At 40.8% G+C, this 13,790-nt stretch overlaps 1 protein-coding gene across 1 annotated transcript in view; it reads left to right on the top strand.

Annotated features, from left to right (window-relative positions):
• The window catches only part of MORC1 (MORC family CW-type zinc finger 1), a gene marked incomplete at its 3' end in the record, with an annotated part of 154,174 nt that extends 141,046 nt beyond the window's left edge, over positions 1-13,128 (top strand). The window contains exons 26-27 of the mRNA XM_080654678.1: positions 9,318-9,512; positions 12,976-13,128. Coding sequence (XP_080510804.1) covers positions 9,318-9,512; positions 12,976-13,128 — 348 coding nt within the window. The remainder of the gene's footprint in view (positions 1-9,317; positions 9,513-12,975) is intronic.
• Between the last annotated feature and the right edge of the window lie 662 nt (positions 13,129-13,790).

Here is a 13,790-nt window from a genome sequence, read left to right as displayed (position 1 = left end):
TAGAACTTTGAATTTTAAAACGCAAATGTTTTCACAGCATAAAGCTTATGAAATGCTTGGAGTAGGATTGTTATTTGTGCTAGAAACAAGACATTCTGAGTCTTTAAGAAAGATAGTCACTGACTAAGCCAGAAATTGATCATAGATTAAAGTTTTAATTACAGTTACGTCCTCTCTTAACTTTGTAGATAGGTTCTTAACTTTAAGTGAAATGCTGTAGGCTGTTGATGTAAACAAGAGTGAAGTTCCTGTGGGATCTCATCTATGTTATAATGAAACAATGTTGAACGAAACTACTATATTTGAGGACCTGCTGTATTCTGGACAAGTTCATATTTCCCTGGCTTTGTTTTTTTGTTTAGTATCCTATCAACAGTTTTTAAAGTTTATGATTTTTTTTATTAGAAAAATAATTAGTGCTACTAAAAAAAGTAAAAGAAAAAAATCATTCATAATCCCAAACCATTCCAATATCACTGCTATTACTATCTATTACTGTTTTGGTGTATTTCATTACAACTTTCTCTCTCTCTCTCTCTCTCTCTCTCTCTCTCTCTCTCTCTCTCTCTCTCTCTCGGTATATGTTTCCAATAATACTGTGTATCTAGGTCAGGGGTCCTCAAACTTTTTAAACAGGGGGCCAGTTCATTGTCCCTCAGACCGTTGGAGGGCCGGACTATAGCTTAAAAAAAAAAAATGAACAAATTCCTAGGCGCACTGCGGGCCCGGGACGAGTTGGCTGCTAAGCAGGACAGGCAGCGGCACCTGGCGGGCTGGATAAATGTCCTCGGCGGGCCGCATGTGGCCCACGGGCTGTAGTTTGAGGGTGCCTGATCTAGGTCTTAAAGATTTCCTGGGGTCGGAGGGAGAGAAAGAGTCCATAGAGTCGTTCAGTTCTATTAGAGAAATATCTAAAAAAGTCATATGCCTCAACTCCCTTAACTCACACTCAAGGGAGCAGAGATTCCAAGATGTAAACTCCAACCCTAATCCCCAAGTGGACAAAGGGAGTGAGTGTTGGAGCCAAGACAACCAGAGGTTCACAGATTCCTCAGAGGCCACAACATCTAGAACTGACACTAAGATCAATGTTGAGATGTTACTCTTCACTGACACTCAGGTTTGCTCAAACAGGTACATCAGCTCCATCATTAGCAAATATACTAGCATCTTTTTCCATCTGCTAATGCTGTTAAAGAGGAAACCACTCAAAATAGTATCCCTTGTGTTAAATCCCACTATACCAAACCTAGATTTAATACCTGACCTAATTGCTGTTTCAACCTCTCCCTGGAAATGTATTCTAAATCAACCAACCTGGAATTTTCTAGTCAATACCAATGAAGTAATTTCTTATGGCCCCTCCTCATCCCCCATAAAAAGAAAAGGCAATCTACATAATAAAAACCCTGTTCCCTTCCCCCACAAAAGATATCTTAGTCTAAAAATAATCTTTTCTTTCGTTAGTAAAAAAAAAGCTCCCTTGCCCCACCTTTTTCCTATGAAAGCCTTCCATTTTGTCCAACCCCTTGGAGAGCCCTTCTTGTTACTAAATGGGATGCAGCCCAAATAATGAATCTATATAAGTAAAAATGTAAATTTCGTTTGTTCAAAATCTTAAATTCCGAAAGTTCTTCACCGATTGCTTTGAAATTTTGACACAACGTTGCATTCGAATATGCGTGTGTTTTTATGTACCTTATACCTACTATTATATAGCTGTCACACCTGTGACAGGTAAAAACATGCTTTTTTGAAAAACAGCGCCATCTGTTGGACGTAAAAGCAACACACACTATACTAAATATTTTACAATTCCATTTCAATGTTTCTGATTGCATTGTTAAATTGAATTTTCATAGATTTTGATTTATTTTCATTTAGATTTAATTATTTCGTGTGACATTGCGTTGGAATTGAGCTGTGTCGTTTACCATGTCATTCATTTCGTGAGTATAGTTCGATCTGCTTTAGTTCATCCAAATAGTGCCTCGCAGAAGATCAAACCTAGGTCGTCGTACTCGCAGAGTGGAAGCAGTGCGACGAGTAATTGCAAATCAAACTGAGGAAGAACGGGCATCAGTGAACGAGCGAAACAGACAAAAATGGCTCAAATACGTGCGGAGGAAGCAGCAGAGCGACGTGCAGCCAGACTTGAGGATGCACAGTTGCTAGCATAGCGATCGCGTTCTGCAGCTTCAGATCTGCTTCGTTCTCAACAGATTGAACGCGACAGGCTGATAGTGGCTGAAAGACATCAACGAGAAAAAGCAGATCAGTGTCAAGCAGGACTCTGTGCTCAGCAATCACACGATTACAATCGCCCTGCATTCTGGTACAACCCAGCTGCTGATTATAGTTTGAGCCGGCATGTTCTCATCGGCACTATGACTGAAGTGTGTCCTTATTGCAAGGCTCTGAAATTTAATGGAGAAACGAAAGGAATGTGTTGCGCCGTTGAAAAAATTAAACTGCCTCAACTTGGAGAACCGCCAGAGCCATTAAAAACTTTGCTTGCCGGATATACCGCCGAATCAAAGCATTTCCTATCTAACATCAGGAAATACACATCAATTGCTGGAAATTGGGAACAGAAAGGTGCCGGTTGATCTGACCTCAGGACGAATTTCATTGCCTCATAACTTCTGCAATTTAGTGACGTCAAAAGAAGAATTGGTTGAAAAAGTATTTCCCAGTATTCAAACCAATTATAAGAATCACGATTGGCTGAGTGAACGAGCTATTCTTGCAGCCAAGAACAAAGACGTCTACAAACTTAACAATATTATTCAGTCTAACATTCAAAGTGAGGCAGTCACATACACGTCCGTCGACACTGTTGTGGAAGCAGATGAAGCAGTTAATTATCCAACAGAATTTTTGAATTTACTCGATCTGCCAGGGATGCCACCGCATGTACCGCAATTGAAAATCGGCGTGCCAATTATCATGTTGCGAAATATCAACCAGCCAAAGCTTTGCAACAGCACGCGGCTTGCAGTAAAAAAATTAATGAGCAACGTCGTAGAAGCAACAATCTTGACAGGACCTTTCAAAAGTGAAGATGTCCTCATTCCTCGCATTCCTATGACTCCAACGGATATGCCATTTCAATTTAAGAGATTGCAATTCCCAATTCGATTGGCGTTTGCAATCACCATCAACAAAGCTCAGGGCCAATCTTTAGAACTCTGCGGTTTAGATCTAGACACGGATTGCTTCTCACATGGACAATTATATGTTGCGTGTTCTGGAGTCAGCAAACCAGACAATCTGTGTATCTGCACAGACAATGGAACAACAAAAAATATTGTATACCCACAAGCATTGTGAAATTAAACATATTAGAAACGTGCGCTTTCTCTTTTCTTTCTTTTCCATTTAACCAGACTGAGCCACAGCAACGCGTGGCTGGGTACAGCTAGTTGTTTAATAAAGCCAATTAGATCTTCAAATTTACTGTTGAATTTTGTTTTGTTTTGTTTTTTAACAATGTTTACAGTCATCTTCTGGGAAACTATCATAACAACATCCAAATCTATCAAGACTAGGAGGTGATGGTATCCCCTGAAGTTATGCAAAGCACAACTATAAGCAAAGGCATTGCCTCATCTCTTTAGTAAGAAATAGAGTATATTTGAATAATCTGGTTTTATAAATGAAATAGAATTGTGAAATAAGTTCCCAAAGACATATAACTAGGCAACCTTGAAATGAAAATTAGAACCTAAACCAGATTTCTTGTTAGAAAGGCTGTATTTGAATTTTAGGGAGTGCCTAAATGTCACATCCTGGTTGATACATTTGCCTCTGTTGTTTCTGATTGAGTGTCTACTGGACCCTGCTAGGCATAAATGAAGGTGTGTTGTAGGTCTTAGTTTCTCATCATTGTTCAACTGAAAAGTGAGTTTATTTTCTGAATAATGTCTTGTTGAAAAAGCAGTAATTGAACATTTTCAGCTTGAAGACTTAATTATCAACATTTCCAAACTAGAATAGAGTAAAAGACTAAGTTTTCTTTTAATATATTTTTACCCTATGTTAACACTACACTGAGTGGCCAGATTATTATGATCTCTGAACGCATAATAATCTGGCCACTCTGTGTGTGTGGGGTGTGTGTGTGTGTGTGTGTGTGTGTGTGTGTGTATATATATATATATATATATATATATATATATATATATATATATATATTAGAGGCCCAGTGCATGAATTCGTGCATGGGTGGGGTCCAGCCAGCCTGGCCAGGGGGAGGGACATGAGCAGTTGGCTGGCCTGCCTGCTGGTCAAACTCCTGGTCGAGGGGACAATTTGCATATTAGCCTTTTATTATATAGGATATATACTGAGTGACCAGATTATTATGCATTCAGAGATCATAATAATCTGGCCACTCAGTGTATATTATTATCATCTATATATAAATAAAAGCCTAAATGACCGTTCAGCCATCCTCTACTTTGGGAGTAAAAAAAAAGAAAGAAAGAAAGAAAGAAACTGTCCTTTCTTTCCTTTCCCCTTCCCCCAAAGTGCTGATTTCTTTGGTGGTTGAGAATGACTCCTCCCTTCTCTCTTCTTTTCTGCATTCTTTAGTTAGATAGTCATTTAACCATTTGCTCTGAAGCCTCCTTGGGTCTGGGAAGATAAGGGCCTGTTATTTACAAGCTGACTGCAAATTGCCACACTGTTTGGCCTTGTTTTAACTTTATCTCAGTTTCCCTATTCCTCCTGCCCTGAAATTTTCCTGGCTTCTCACTGACCTGTAACAGAACCACCATCCTTTATTCTTTCCTCTCACAAGCCATCTGGTCCATCCTGATTGAAATTGCTCCAACCTATTAGACTAGGCTGCCTCTGAGCCTTTCCCTATGCTGTACCCCAGAATACTCTTATGTACTCTGCCAGTCCACAGTTGGCCTCTTGAAATCCTGCCCCACCCCATTAGGACCTGGTCAGTGTTGCCTTCCACATCAAGCCTTGCTCAGTCTCTCCAAGGGAAATTAATCTTGACTTTCTGTGCTCTGAGAGAGAGCCTTAAAATTTGATTTTAGCATTAAATTTTCTGCCTTGGCTCTGACTGGTTTGGCTCAGTGGATAGAGTGTCGGCCTGCGGACTGAAGGGTCCCAGGTTCGATTTCGGTCAAGGACATGTACCTTGGTTGCGGGCACATCCCCAGTAGGGGGTGTGCAAGAGGCAGCTGATAGATGTTTCTCTCTCATCGATGTTTCTAACTCTCTATCCCTCTCCATTCCTCTCTGTAAAAAATCAATAAAATATATTAAAAAGAATAAAAATAAAAATAAATAAATTTTCTGCCTTGTATTGTGTAGCTTGTGGTATTTTTTTTTTCACAAACTAGATTATAGAATCTTTAAAGTTAGCAATCCTCTCTCATGAAACCCTGTACACTGATGGCATTCAATCAGTAACTTTAAATGCATCTGGGTCTTACTATTTGTGCGTTGAATTTAAGTTTATTGCTTGGGAAGAATTCAGGTTTTGATCTGCCACAATTCCTCTGCAAGAGGAAGTTTATCCAGCAGAACTAAGCTTCTCATCTTGTTAAAATTCTCTACTCACCTTAAAATGTCAGTACAACTGGAAGTCCTGTTATATGGAACTTTAAAAGTTGTCAAAATTGCTACCTTTTATGGAAACCTCCTGGAAATGTTAACCTAAGAAAGGCAGAAGAATAAATCAGGAAACAACAGGCTGGTGGTATTTGAAGGAGATATAGTTTGCTGGTTACAAGACAGTGAACTTTGAGAAATTACATAGGACTTTGAATGTAATGTGCTATGTAAACATTCTTAATGTCATACCATATTAACAATGTTGTCTTTTGAACGTTTTATTTAAGTAATTATAGATACACAAAAATTTACAAAATAGTAGAGGTCCCATGTACCCTTCACCCAGTGCTTACATCCTATATAAATATATAATTACTAGAGGCCCGGTGCATGAAATTCGTGCACGGGGGAGGGGGTGTCCCTCAGCCTGGCCTGCACCCTCTCCAATCTGGGACCCCTTGGGGGACATCCCTCTCACAATCAGAACCGCTGGCTCCTAACCGCTCACCTGCCTGCCTGCCTGATTGCCCCTAACCACTTCTGCCTGCCAGCCTGATCACCCCCTAACCGCTCCCCTGCTGGCCTGATTGATGCCTAACTACTCCTCTGCCAGCCTGATCGCCCCCAACTGCCCTCCCCTGCCGGCCTGAGAGCCCACAACTGCCCTTCCCTGCCAGCCTGATCACCCACAACTGCCCTCCCCTGCTGTGACCCACCTCCTCTGCTGGGACCCGCCTCCTCCGCACAAAGCAGCAGAGACCCCGGGACCGGCCTCCTCTGCTCTGCGCAGAGCCGCGGGACCCCCGGGCCTCACCACGCAGGGTGGCCACCGGGCCCCACCTCCATTGTGTACACAGCCATCTTGTGACGGCCATCTTGTGACGGCTATCTTGTGACGACATGAGGGTGTGACGACCACCTTGGCTATTATTAGTAAAGATATTACAATGTCAAAACCAGGATAATGAAACTGGTAAAATATGTGTCTCATTTTATCATATATGCCAATTTATGTAACCACTTAAAGCAGGATACAGAACTCCCATTAACACCAAGATCTCCTTTATAGTCCCTCCTCCCATGCACAAATATGCCTAACTCCGAGCAACCACCAATCTGTTCTCCATCTCCAAAACAGGATTTACCATGTATTTTATAGAAATACAATCATACAGTATGTGTCACATTACGATTGGCTTTAATCGCTCAGCATAATGCCCGTTAGGTCCATTTAAGTGTGTCAATAGTGTGTTCCTTTTTGTTGCTGTTGTTTTTCTAAATGTTGTTTTGAATATTTTATCTATTTTTTCAATTTTATGGTAATTGCTTATATAAAAGAGGGTTTTGTGGCTATTGTTCAGCCTGGCACAAGTTGTAAGATTCTGGAGTTCTGAGAACTAAGAAGCATTAATGGCTGGTGACGTCTGACCTATCTGACCTGTCTCTATTCCAGCTGAACTGAATTATTTACCCTACTCCACCTGCAAACCATGGGGATGTCACTCCCTGGGTTTGACTGAAGCCTCCGTAGAAAGCATCTATGAAACTTCCTGGAGGGGGTGTTGTTGCTTTAAAGTCATCAACTTTATGTAGGTTGAACTGAGGATGTTTGAAAGTAGATTCCCTTCCACAATCTCAGAATGTGGCCTGGATTCCAAAGGAAGATTGGCCCACATGTCTGAAATCCTCTTCTGTGAAGGCTACATATCTGCTCTCCTAACTCCCCAGTATTTAGGCCTCACTGTGTGTATCATTGGAAATGCAGAGGTGAACAAAACCAATTTTTTTTTTTTTTTACATTGAGGTAACATTCTAGAGAAAGGGATAAACACATAAATAAAACATAGTGCAGTGTCACATAATGATAGACACTAAACACATAAATAAATAAACATATAATGGGATATGCCATAAAATAACTGCAGGGCCGGGGATAGACAGTGATGGTGTGTGTTGGGAAAGGGAAGCTGTTCCCGGTGAGCACAGAATACCTGAGCCGCGTTTCAATACAGACCCGAGGCAAAGAGGCAGCCTTGTCTAAATCTGGGGTCAAACTTTCAAACGGAAAAATAGCAGAGGTGGAGGGTCTGAGGCAAGAATGAGCTTGGTGTATTCCTGGAACAAGGCCTAGAACTCAGGAAATAAGGTAAAAATAGGCAGAGTTAGGTCAAGGCTTTCAGAGTCTAATTCCTGGTGCCTCACACTAGAAGCTGCTTGAGGGCAAAGACTGAACCTTATGTCTTTGTATTATCTATTATTAAATTCAACTAGAGGCCCAGTGCACGAAATTCGTGCACGCGGGGGGGTGGTGGTTGGTGTGTCCTTCAGCCCAGCCTGCACCCTCTCCAATCTGGGGCCCCTTGAGGAATGTCCAACTGCCCGTTTAGGCCTGATCCTGGTAGGATCGGGCCTAAACGGGCAGTTGGACATCCCTCTCACAATCCAGGACTGCTGGCTCCCAACTGCTCGCCTGCCTGCCTTCCACATTGCCCCTAACCGCTTCTGCCTGCCAGCCTGATCACCCCCTAACCACTCCCCTGCCAGCCTGATTGGTACCTAACTGCTCCCCTGCCAGCCTGATTGGTACCTAACTGCTCCCCTGCCAGCCTGAATGCCCCAAACTGCCTTCCCCTGCAGGCCTGGTGACCCCTAACTGCCCTCCCCTGCAGGCCTGGTCCTCCCCAACTGCCCTTCCCTGCAGGCCTGGGTCCCCCCCTCAACTGTCCTCCCCTGCAGGCCTGGTCCCCCCCCAACTGCCCTCTGCTGGCCTTGTCCCTCCCAACTGCCCCCCCACCTGCTGGCCTGGTCTCCCCCAACTTCCCTCCTCTGCTGGCCTGGTCCCTCCCAACTGCCCTCCCCTGCTGGCCTGATCTCCCACAACTGCCCTCCCCTGCAGGCCATCTTGTGTCCACCTAGGGGCAGCCATCTTTGACCACATGGGGGTGGCCATCTTGTGTGTTGGAGTGATGGTCAATTTGCATATTACTCTTTTATTAGATAGGATGCCTCAAATTTAGGAAATAGTTGGTGAGTGTCTATTAAACAGAACTTAATATACTTAGGAGTTTTTGTTTGTTTGTTTAAAGGATTATTTAGAAAGAGAAGAAATTCATGATGAGGTCATTGAGTGCAAAGGAGACCATGTGGACAATGTTTGGCAAGGGCCTGCACATATTATTAAGTGTGGTGGAGAAGGGATGAAAGGGAAAGGGTAGACCCAGAAGACAAATAAAGCTACCTTGCAATTTTCCTGGCAACCCAGTCATGTTAGTGCACAGAATTCTCATTAGGAATTCTCTTACTGTAGCTGCTCTTTTTTTCAGGTGCTATAGACTTGAGTTATAAATAACACAGTATTATCTGCCATGAAAGCCCCAAGTGGCTGGCCCTTCGGTCATTGTCTATGAGATACTGGTTCTGTGGAGAGAGTTAAAGGGACCTCTCCCCTTCGTGCCTTGAACAAATTCAACCAGTACTGGGTTCCTTCTTCATTCCAAAGCATTGTAGTTACTGGGCTATATTATAGTTACTGGACTATTATATATCTTTCTTCCTTTTCTTTTTCTTTTTCTTTTTTTATCAGATTGTATGTTCCTTATGCTTATGGAGTTGACACTTAGTATCTATGGAGTTGACACATAGTATATATGCATGTAATTGAAATAGAAAATGGTTTTCTGATATTAGGGGGAAAAGTAAAATTTAAAAATACACTAAAACTTAAAAACAAACATTCCCAGATCCAGGATGTATACATGGCCCAATATGAAAAAAAACTGAAGAGAAAAATGCAATCTATTATCTGTGATGCTAACATAAGAGGAGTGATGAATGAAATATCTCTGGTGCAATGTGAACAAAAAAGAAAAGTTGCTGAAGATAGACTGAATAATCTTCGTGTAAAGCTGGCAGCATTGCTGCAGAAACTTCAGCTGGTAAGTGATGGGACTTTTAGTGGTGGGGATAGACTTTGTGGAAAGAGCACTCAGCTAGCTTCCTCTCCTAACAGCATTATCTATTTATTGACCTTGGACAAGTCACTAACCTAGCCCTTACTCTCCCTATAATCATATTGAAATGACAGATAAGTGAACTTTGAAAGTACATACTAGAACATTTTTAAAGGTCTGTTGTTCTCTCAACAAAATTAGAATCTTGCCTTTTGCTGTTGGTATAGTTTGATTACCCTCAGGTCTCCTCAATAGTATGTTTCTAGTAGGAAATTTTTTCTAAAATCTTTTCAGAAAGCAAACTGTGTTCATTTATTTTTATCCTGATACATAAATAAAAGTAGACTCTTCTAATCTTAGAGGATAGATTGGAGAGGTCAGGAAACACCATGTATATATGGACTATTGTCCCTCTTGTTTGTGTGTATAGTTTAATGCATAAAGAATTGGGCTTCTAGAATTGAGATGCTCAGTGAAGCAGCTGAAAGCTGGACAAATGATTAGCATCCTCACAGGAAAAACTCTTTCAACTACTAGAAAGGCTACAGTTTAGGACCCACCTGACTTAAATGCTTATTTTCTTACATACATAAAGTCTTCTATAAACTATTTCACCTTGTCAGTCTTCCATCTGAATTGTTAAAGTTGTAAATAAAAGAGTATAAGGTCTACATTTTTACATGACATGTTTATTTCTACATTTTTACATTCATGTTTATTTCCTAGTAATGGCAACAACTGAAATTCACCATGGGCCTTTGTTGCAAATGTAACTACGTGAAGATTGTTGATTTTTGTAGAAAAATATTAAAACTATAAAATTTAAAAAAAAAAGAGTTGGGCTCCTATGAGATTGAAAGTACATACTAGAACATTTTTAATGTTAGGTAACATTAAAAATTTTATCTTCTACTATATTACATAGAAATGTTAGGTAAAACACATCAAAAATTAAAATATATATAGCCAAGGTTGAAAAGTCTTGCTGTAAATGTTAGAAATAAGCTGAGAAATCAACAGTGAGCACATGGCATTTTCCTCAGAAGGATCTCTAACCTGGGACACAGACAGGGCCTTCCTGGACCATGCGGGGTGCGAGGGCAGGGGCTGAGTCTCCCCAGTGAGCCCCTGACAGGGAGGACTGAGGCTTGTCTTGCTGGGAAGGGGTTTGGGGAGGGACATGGACTTTGAAGGCAGAATGCCTGGGTTTCAGTCCTGGCTGTGAACATTTCAAGCTAATAGTCTATTTGTTCTTAAAAACTAATAAACGTATTTTGTTTTCTCTGTGGTTTTTGTCTTATATTGAATGCAAAATAAAATGCAGAAAATATTTTTGCCTAACTGAAGTATAGAGCCAAAAGAGAAGACCCCTCCCCACTTTGGGTGGTCTAGGCAACAGTTAAAATGTTTCATTATTAAAATATAAAGACAGTTAATGCTAACTGTTTTCACATAATGGTAATTACATTTGTGCTTCTATCAGTGGTACTAAATGAGCCTATTATTCAAGTTGGTTTATTGCTGTAAGAGTGGGATGTGAGTGCAGCTCCTTTTGTTTCTTGTTGCTATAAAGGGTGGGAAATATTTTTATGGGCAAAAGGTCTAATACAAAGCCTGGCATATGGTAAAGTTTCAGTCATGATAGTTGTTTCACTAAGAAGGAAAACTAGAGACCAAAGAAATTCTATATCATAGAAATTGAATATCACTCTTTATAAGAAAAGTTCATAAAAATTGTTGGTTCTCAGAATAGCAAATGTGTATTTGGCTAAAAACAAACAAACAAAAACAATAATAATTTCTCTCTCTCTCTCTCTCTCTCTCTCTCTCTCTCTCTCTCTCTCTCTCTCTCTTTTTGGTTATTTCTCACCCAACGATATTTTCTGCATTGATTTTTAGAGAGAATGGAAGGGAAAGGGGGAAACAGAGAGAGAGAGAGAGAAACATTGATGGTAAAGAGACACATTAATTGGTTGCTTCCCGCAAGCGCCCCAAATGGGCCCTGGATCTAGCCTGCAACCCAGGTATGTGCCCTTGACCAGAATCAAGCCTGGGACCCTTCAGTCTTTAGGTCCATGCTCCAACCACTGAGCCAAACAGGCTAGAGCTAATTTGCTCTTTATGCCAAACCCCTGGGCTCTCCCCAAAATAGTCAGGGTAATTATACCAATTTAATTTGCTTTCTTCTCAAAGTTTGGTAAGGAGGCAAAATGCTTTAGCCCACAGAGTATGACACTCTTTAGTATCATTGGAGAGGGACTCAAAAGTTTCCTGCCCAAATATATTTGCTCCCATCCCCCACTTGAAGTTTCCATTTTTACTGTCTCTGATTGCCAGAACAATTGCAGTGGAATAGAGCAGGGACTCGAGGTGAGGCAGACCCACCAGCAGACACGGCAGGCACATGAAGAAGCTGGGAACCCACCTGAAGTTCTAGGAGGACGTCTAGTCGGCCAGGTAGAGAGCAGTATTCAGAGGATTAGACTAGACCCGTGGTCAGCAAACTGTGGCTCGCGAGCCGCAGTTTGCCGACCATGGGACTAGACCAACTAAGCCAAGAGTGGTCAGTGTCAGAAAAGGTCACACAAGGTATTCCCCAGGGTCAGTGATATCAATATTGTGGACACCTATCTCCAGGAACAGGGTTACATCACAAAGCTGGGACATAATACAATTTAGTCTTGTTAGAGGACTGAGCAGATCCAGGGCAGTGGGAGCAAAGGCTGGAATCAGATAACGGATGGAGAAAGTAGGATGGTGCTGTTACACCTTTGTTGGGAACAATAATAAAATTGGGATTGTTTCTGAAAGATCCTTCCTAAAAATTCTCGTTTCCATCACCTCAGTTGGAGAGTGGGATGATCCCATGGTTGGGCCTGAGGGGAGTGAGATTTAGGTCAGTAAAGAAGGAGTATTTGTTCAGCTGTTCATGGATAAGGAAGCCCAGGGAAGGAGAGCATGAAATTAACTCAGAGATCTGGGGGGAAAGAGAAAAGGGAGCAGATGCGGGCAGCAAGCCAAGCGTTGCAGGGGAAGATGCTACAGAGGAAAGAGGAGAAACAGAAAAGTCAAAATTTTCCTAGTCATCTGTTTTGCTTATAAGGCTAAAGATTCATGAATTTTTAAAATGGGAGATGAGAACCTATGACAGAGCAAGATGGGTGGGGGGTGGAGGAGGGGCTTTAGGAATAAAACAAGTAATTAAATAGAAGGAAAAAAACAACAGTGAAATTAACCTCCGCTAAAGAAGAAAAAATGATCCAACTTTCTAACCCCTTGCAGGCATAAAATGGGGTTAAATGTGAAAACATTTTGAAAAGTTAAAAGCATTTTTCAGATGCAAGGTGGGTTGTGATGTTACATGCATCATAGAGAAGACTGTTCAGAGGCCACCCAGGTTATAGTTGTAGCTTGTTTCCCTGCTATGACTGTTGCTTTTCTTTTCCAGGGAGGTCCAGTAGGAGACATGGAGCAGATTGACAGTTATTTAGAAGCTTTGCTTAAAGAAGATCATCTTTTGGGGAACACTTTCAATAAAGGGAGTACAGATGCAGGACATAGTCTCCCTTTAGAGAACAATGAAAGTACTTCTCAAAACTAAAAGTCAGAAAAGTCATTCCTTTCTTTAAAATGCTAATAAGAAAAAGGAAACTTATTTTCAAAAAAATATTTCCTCTTGTACTTGTTATTGTGAAGTTCGTCCTGTTTGACACTGAAGAAATTGTACTAGTTATACTTTGGAAATGGAGAGTGATTAACAATTTACATACTTTTCGTCCTATTCCCTAACTCTTTCTTTTCTTTCAGAAACTATTTCTTGAGTTCTGTAATCCCCAGGTGAGCAACTAAGAAAGATGGAAATGCCATTTAGGCTTAAATTTTGATTTTACTTAAAAGACTGTAAAAACTGGAAAACAGTGGTTATCAAAATCAATGTACACAGAACTACAGAATCACCTCCTTCTGAAACTTGTGTTAAAAAAGACAGGGATTATGCCCTTTCTCCACCACAGCCAGTACTCAGCAGAAAATACAAATTCTCAAAAAACTTTGAGCTATCGTATATATGTCATAATTTTGTTATTGAGTTATTGTAAAAGAAACTCTTCTAAAGTATAATGTGAACACACATTACACATATGTAAGCATTGTGTTTTTACATTTTCTTTGATAACTGATTTTTTTATGTTTAGAAATGTCTGTTGCATTGGATGAAAACAATAAATATTTAATATTTATTTGTGGAGTTGTATATTTTAATTT

This window comes from Plecotus auritus (assembly GCF_963455305.1).
Source record: "Plecotus auritus genome assembly, chromosome: 2".
Classification (NCBI taxonomy): domain Eukaryota; kingdom Metazoa; phylum Chordata; class Mammalia; order Chiroptera; family Vespertilionidae; genus Plecotus; species Plecotus auritus.
Note: the sequence above shows the minus strand (reverse complement) of the source record. Positions and strands in the feature narration are given on the sequence as shown.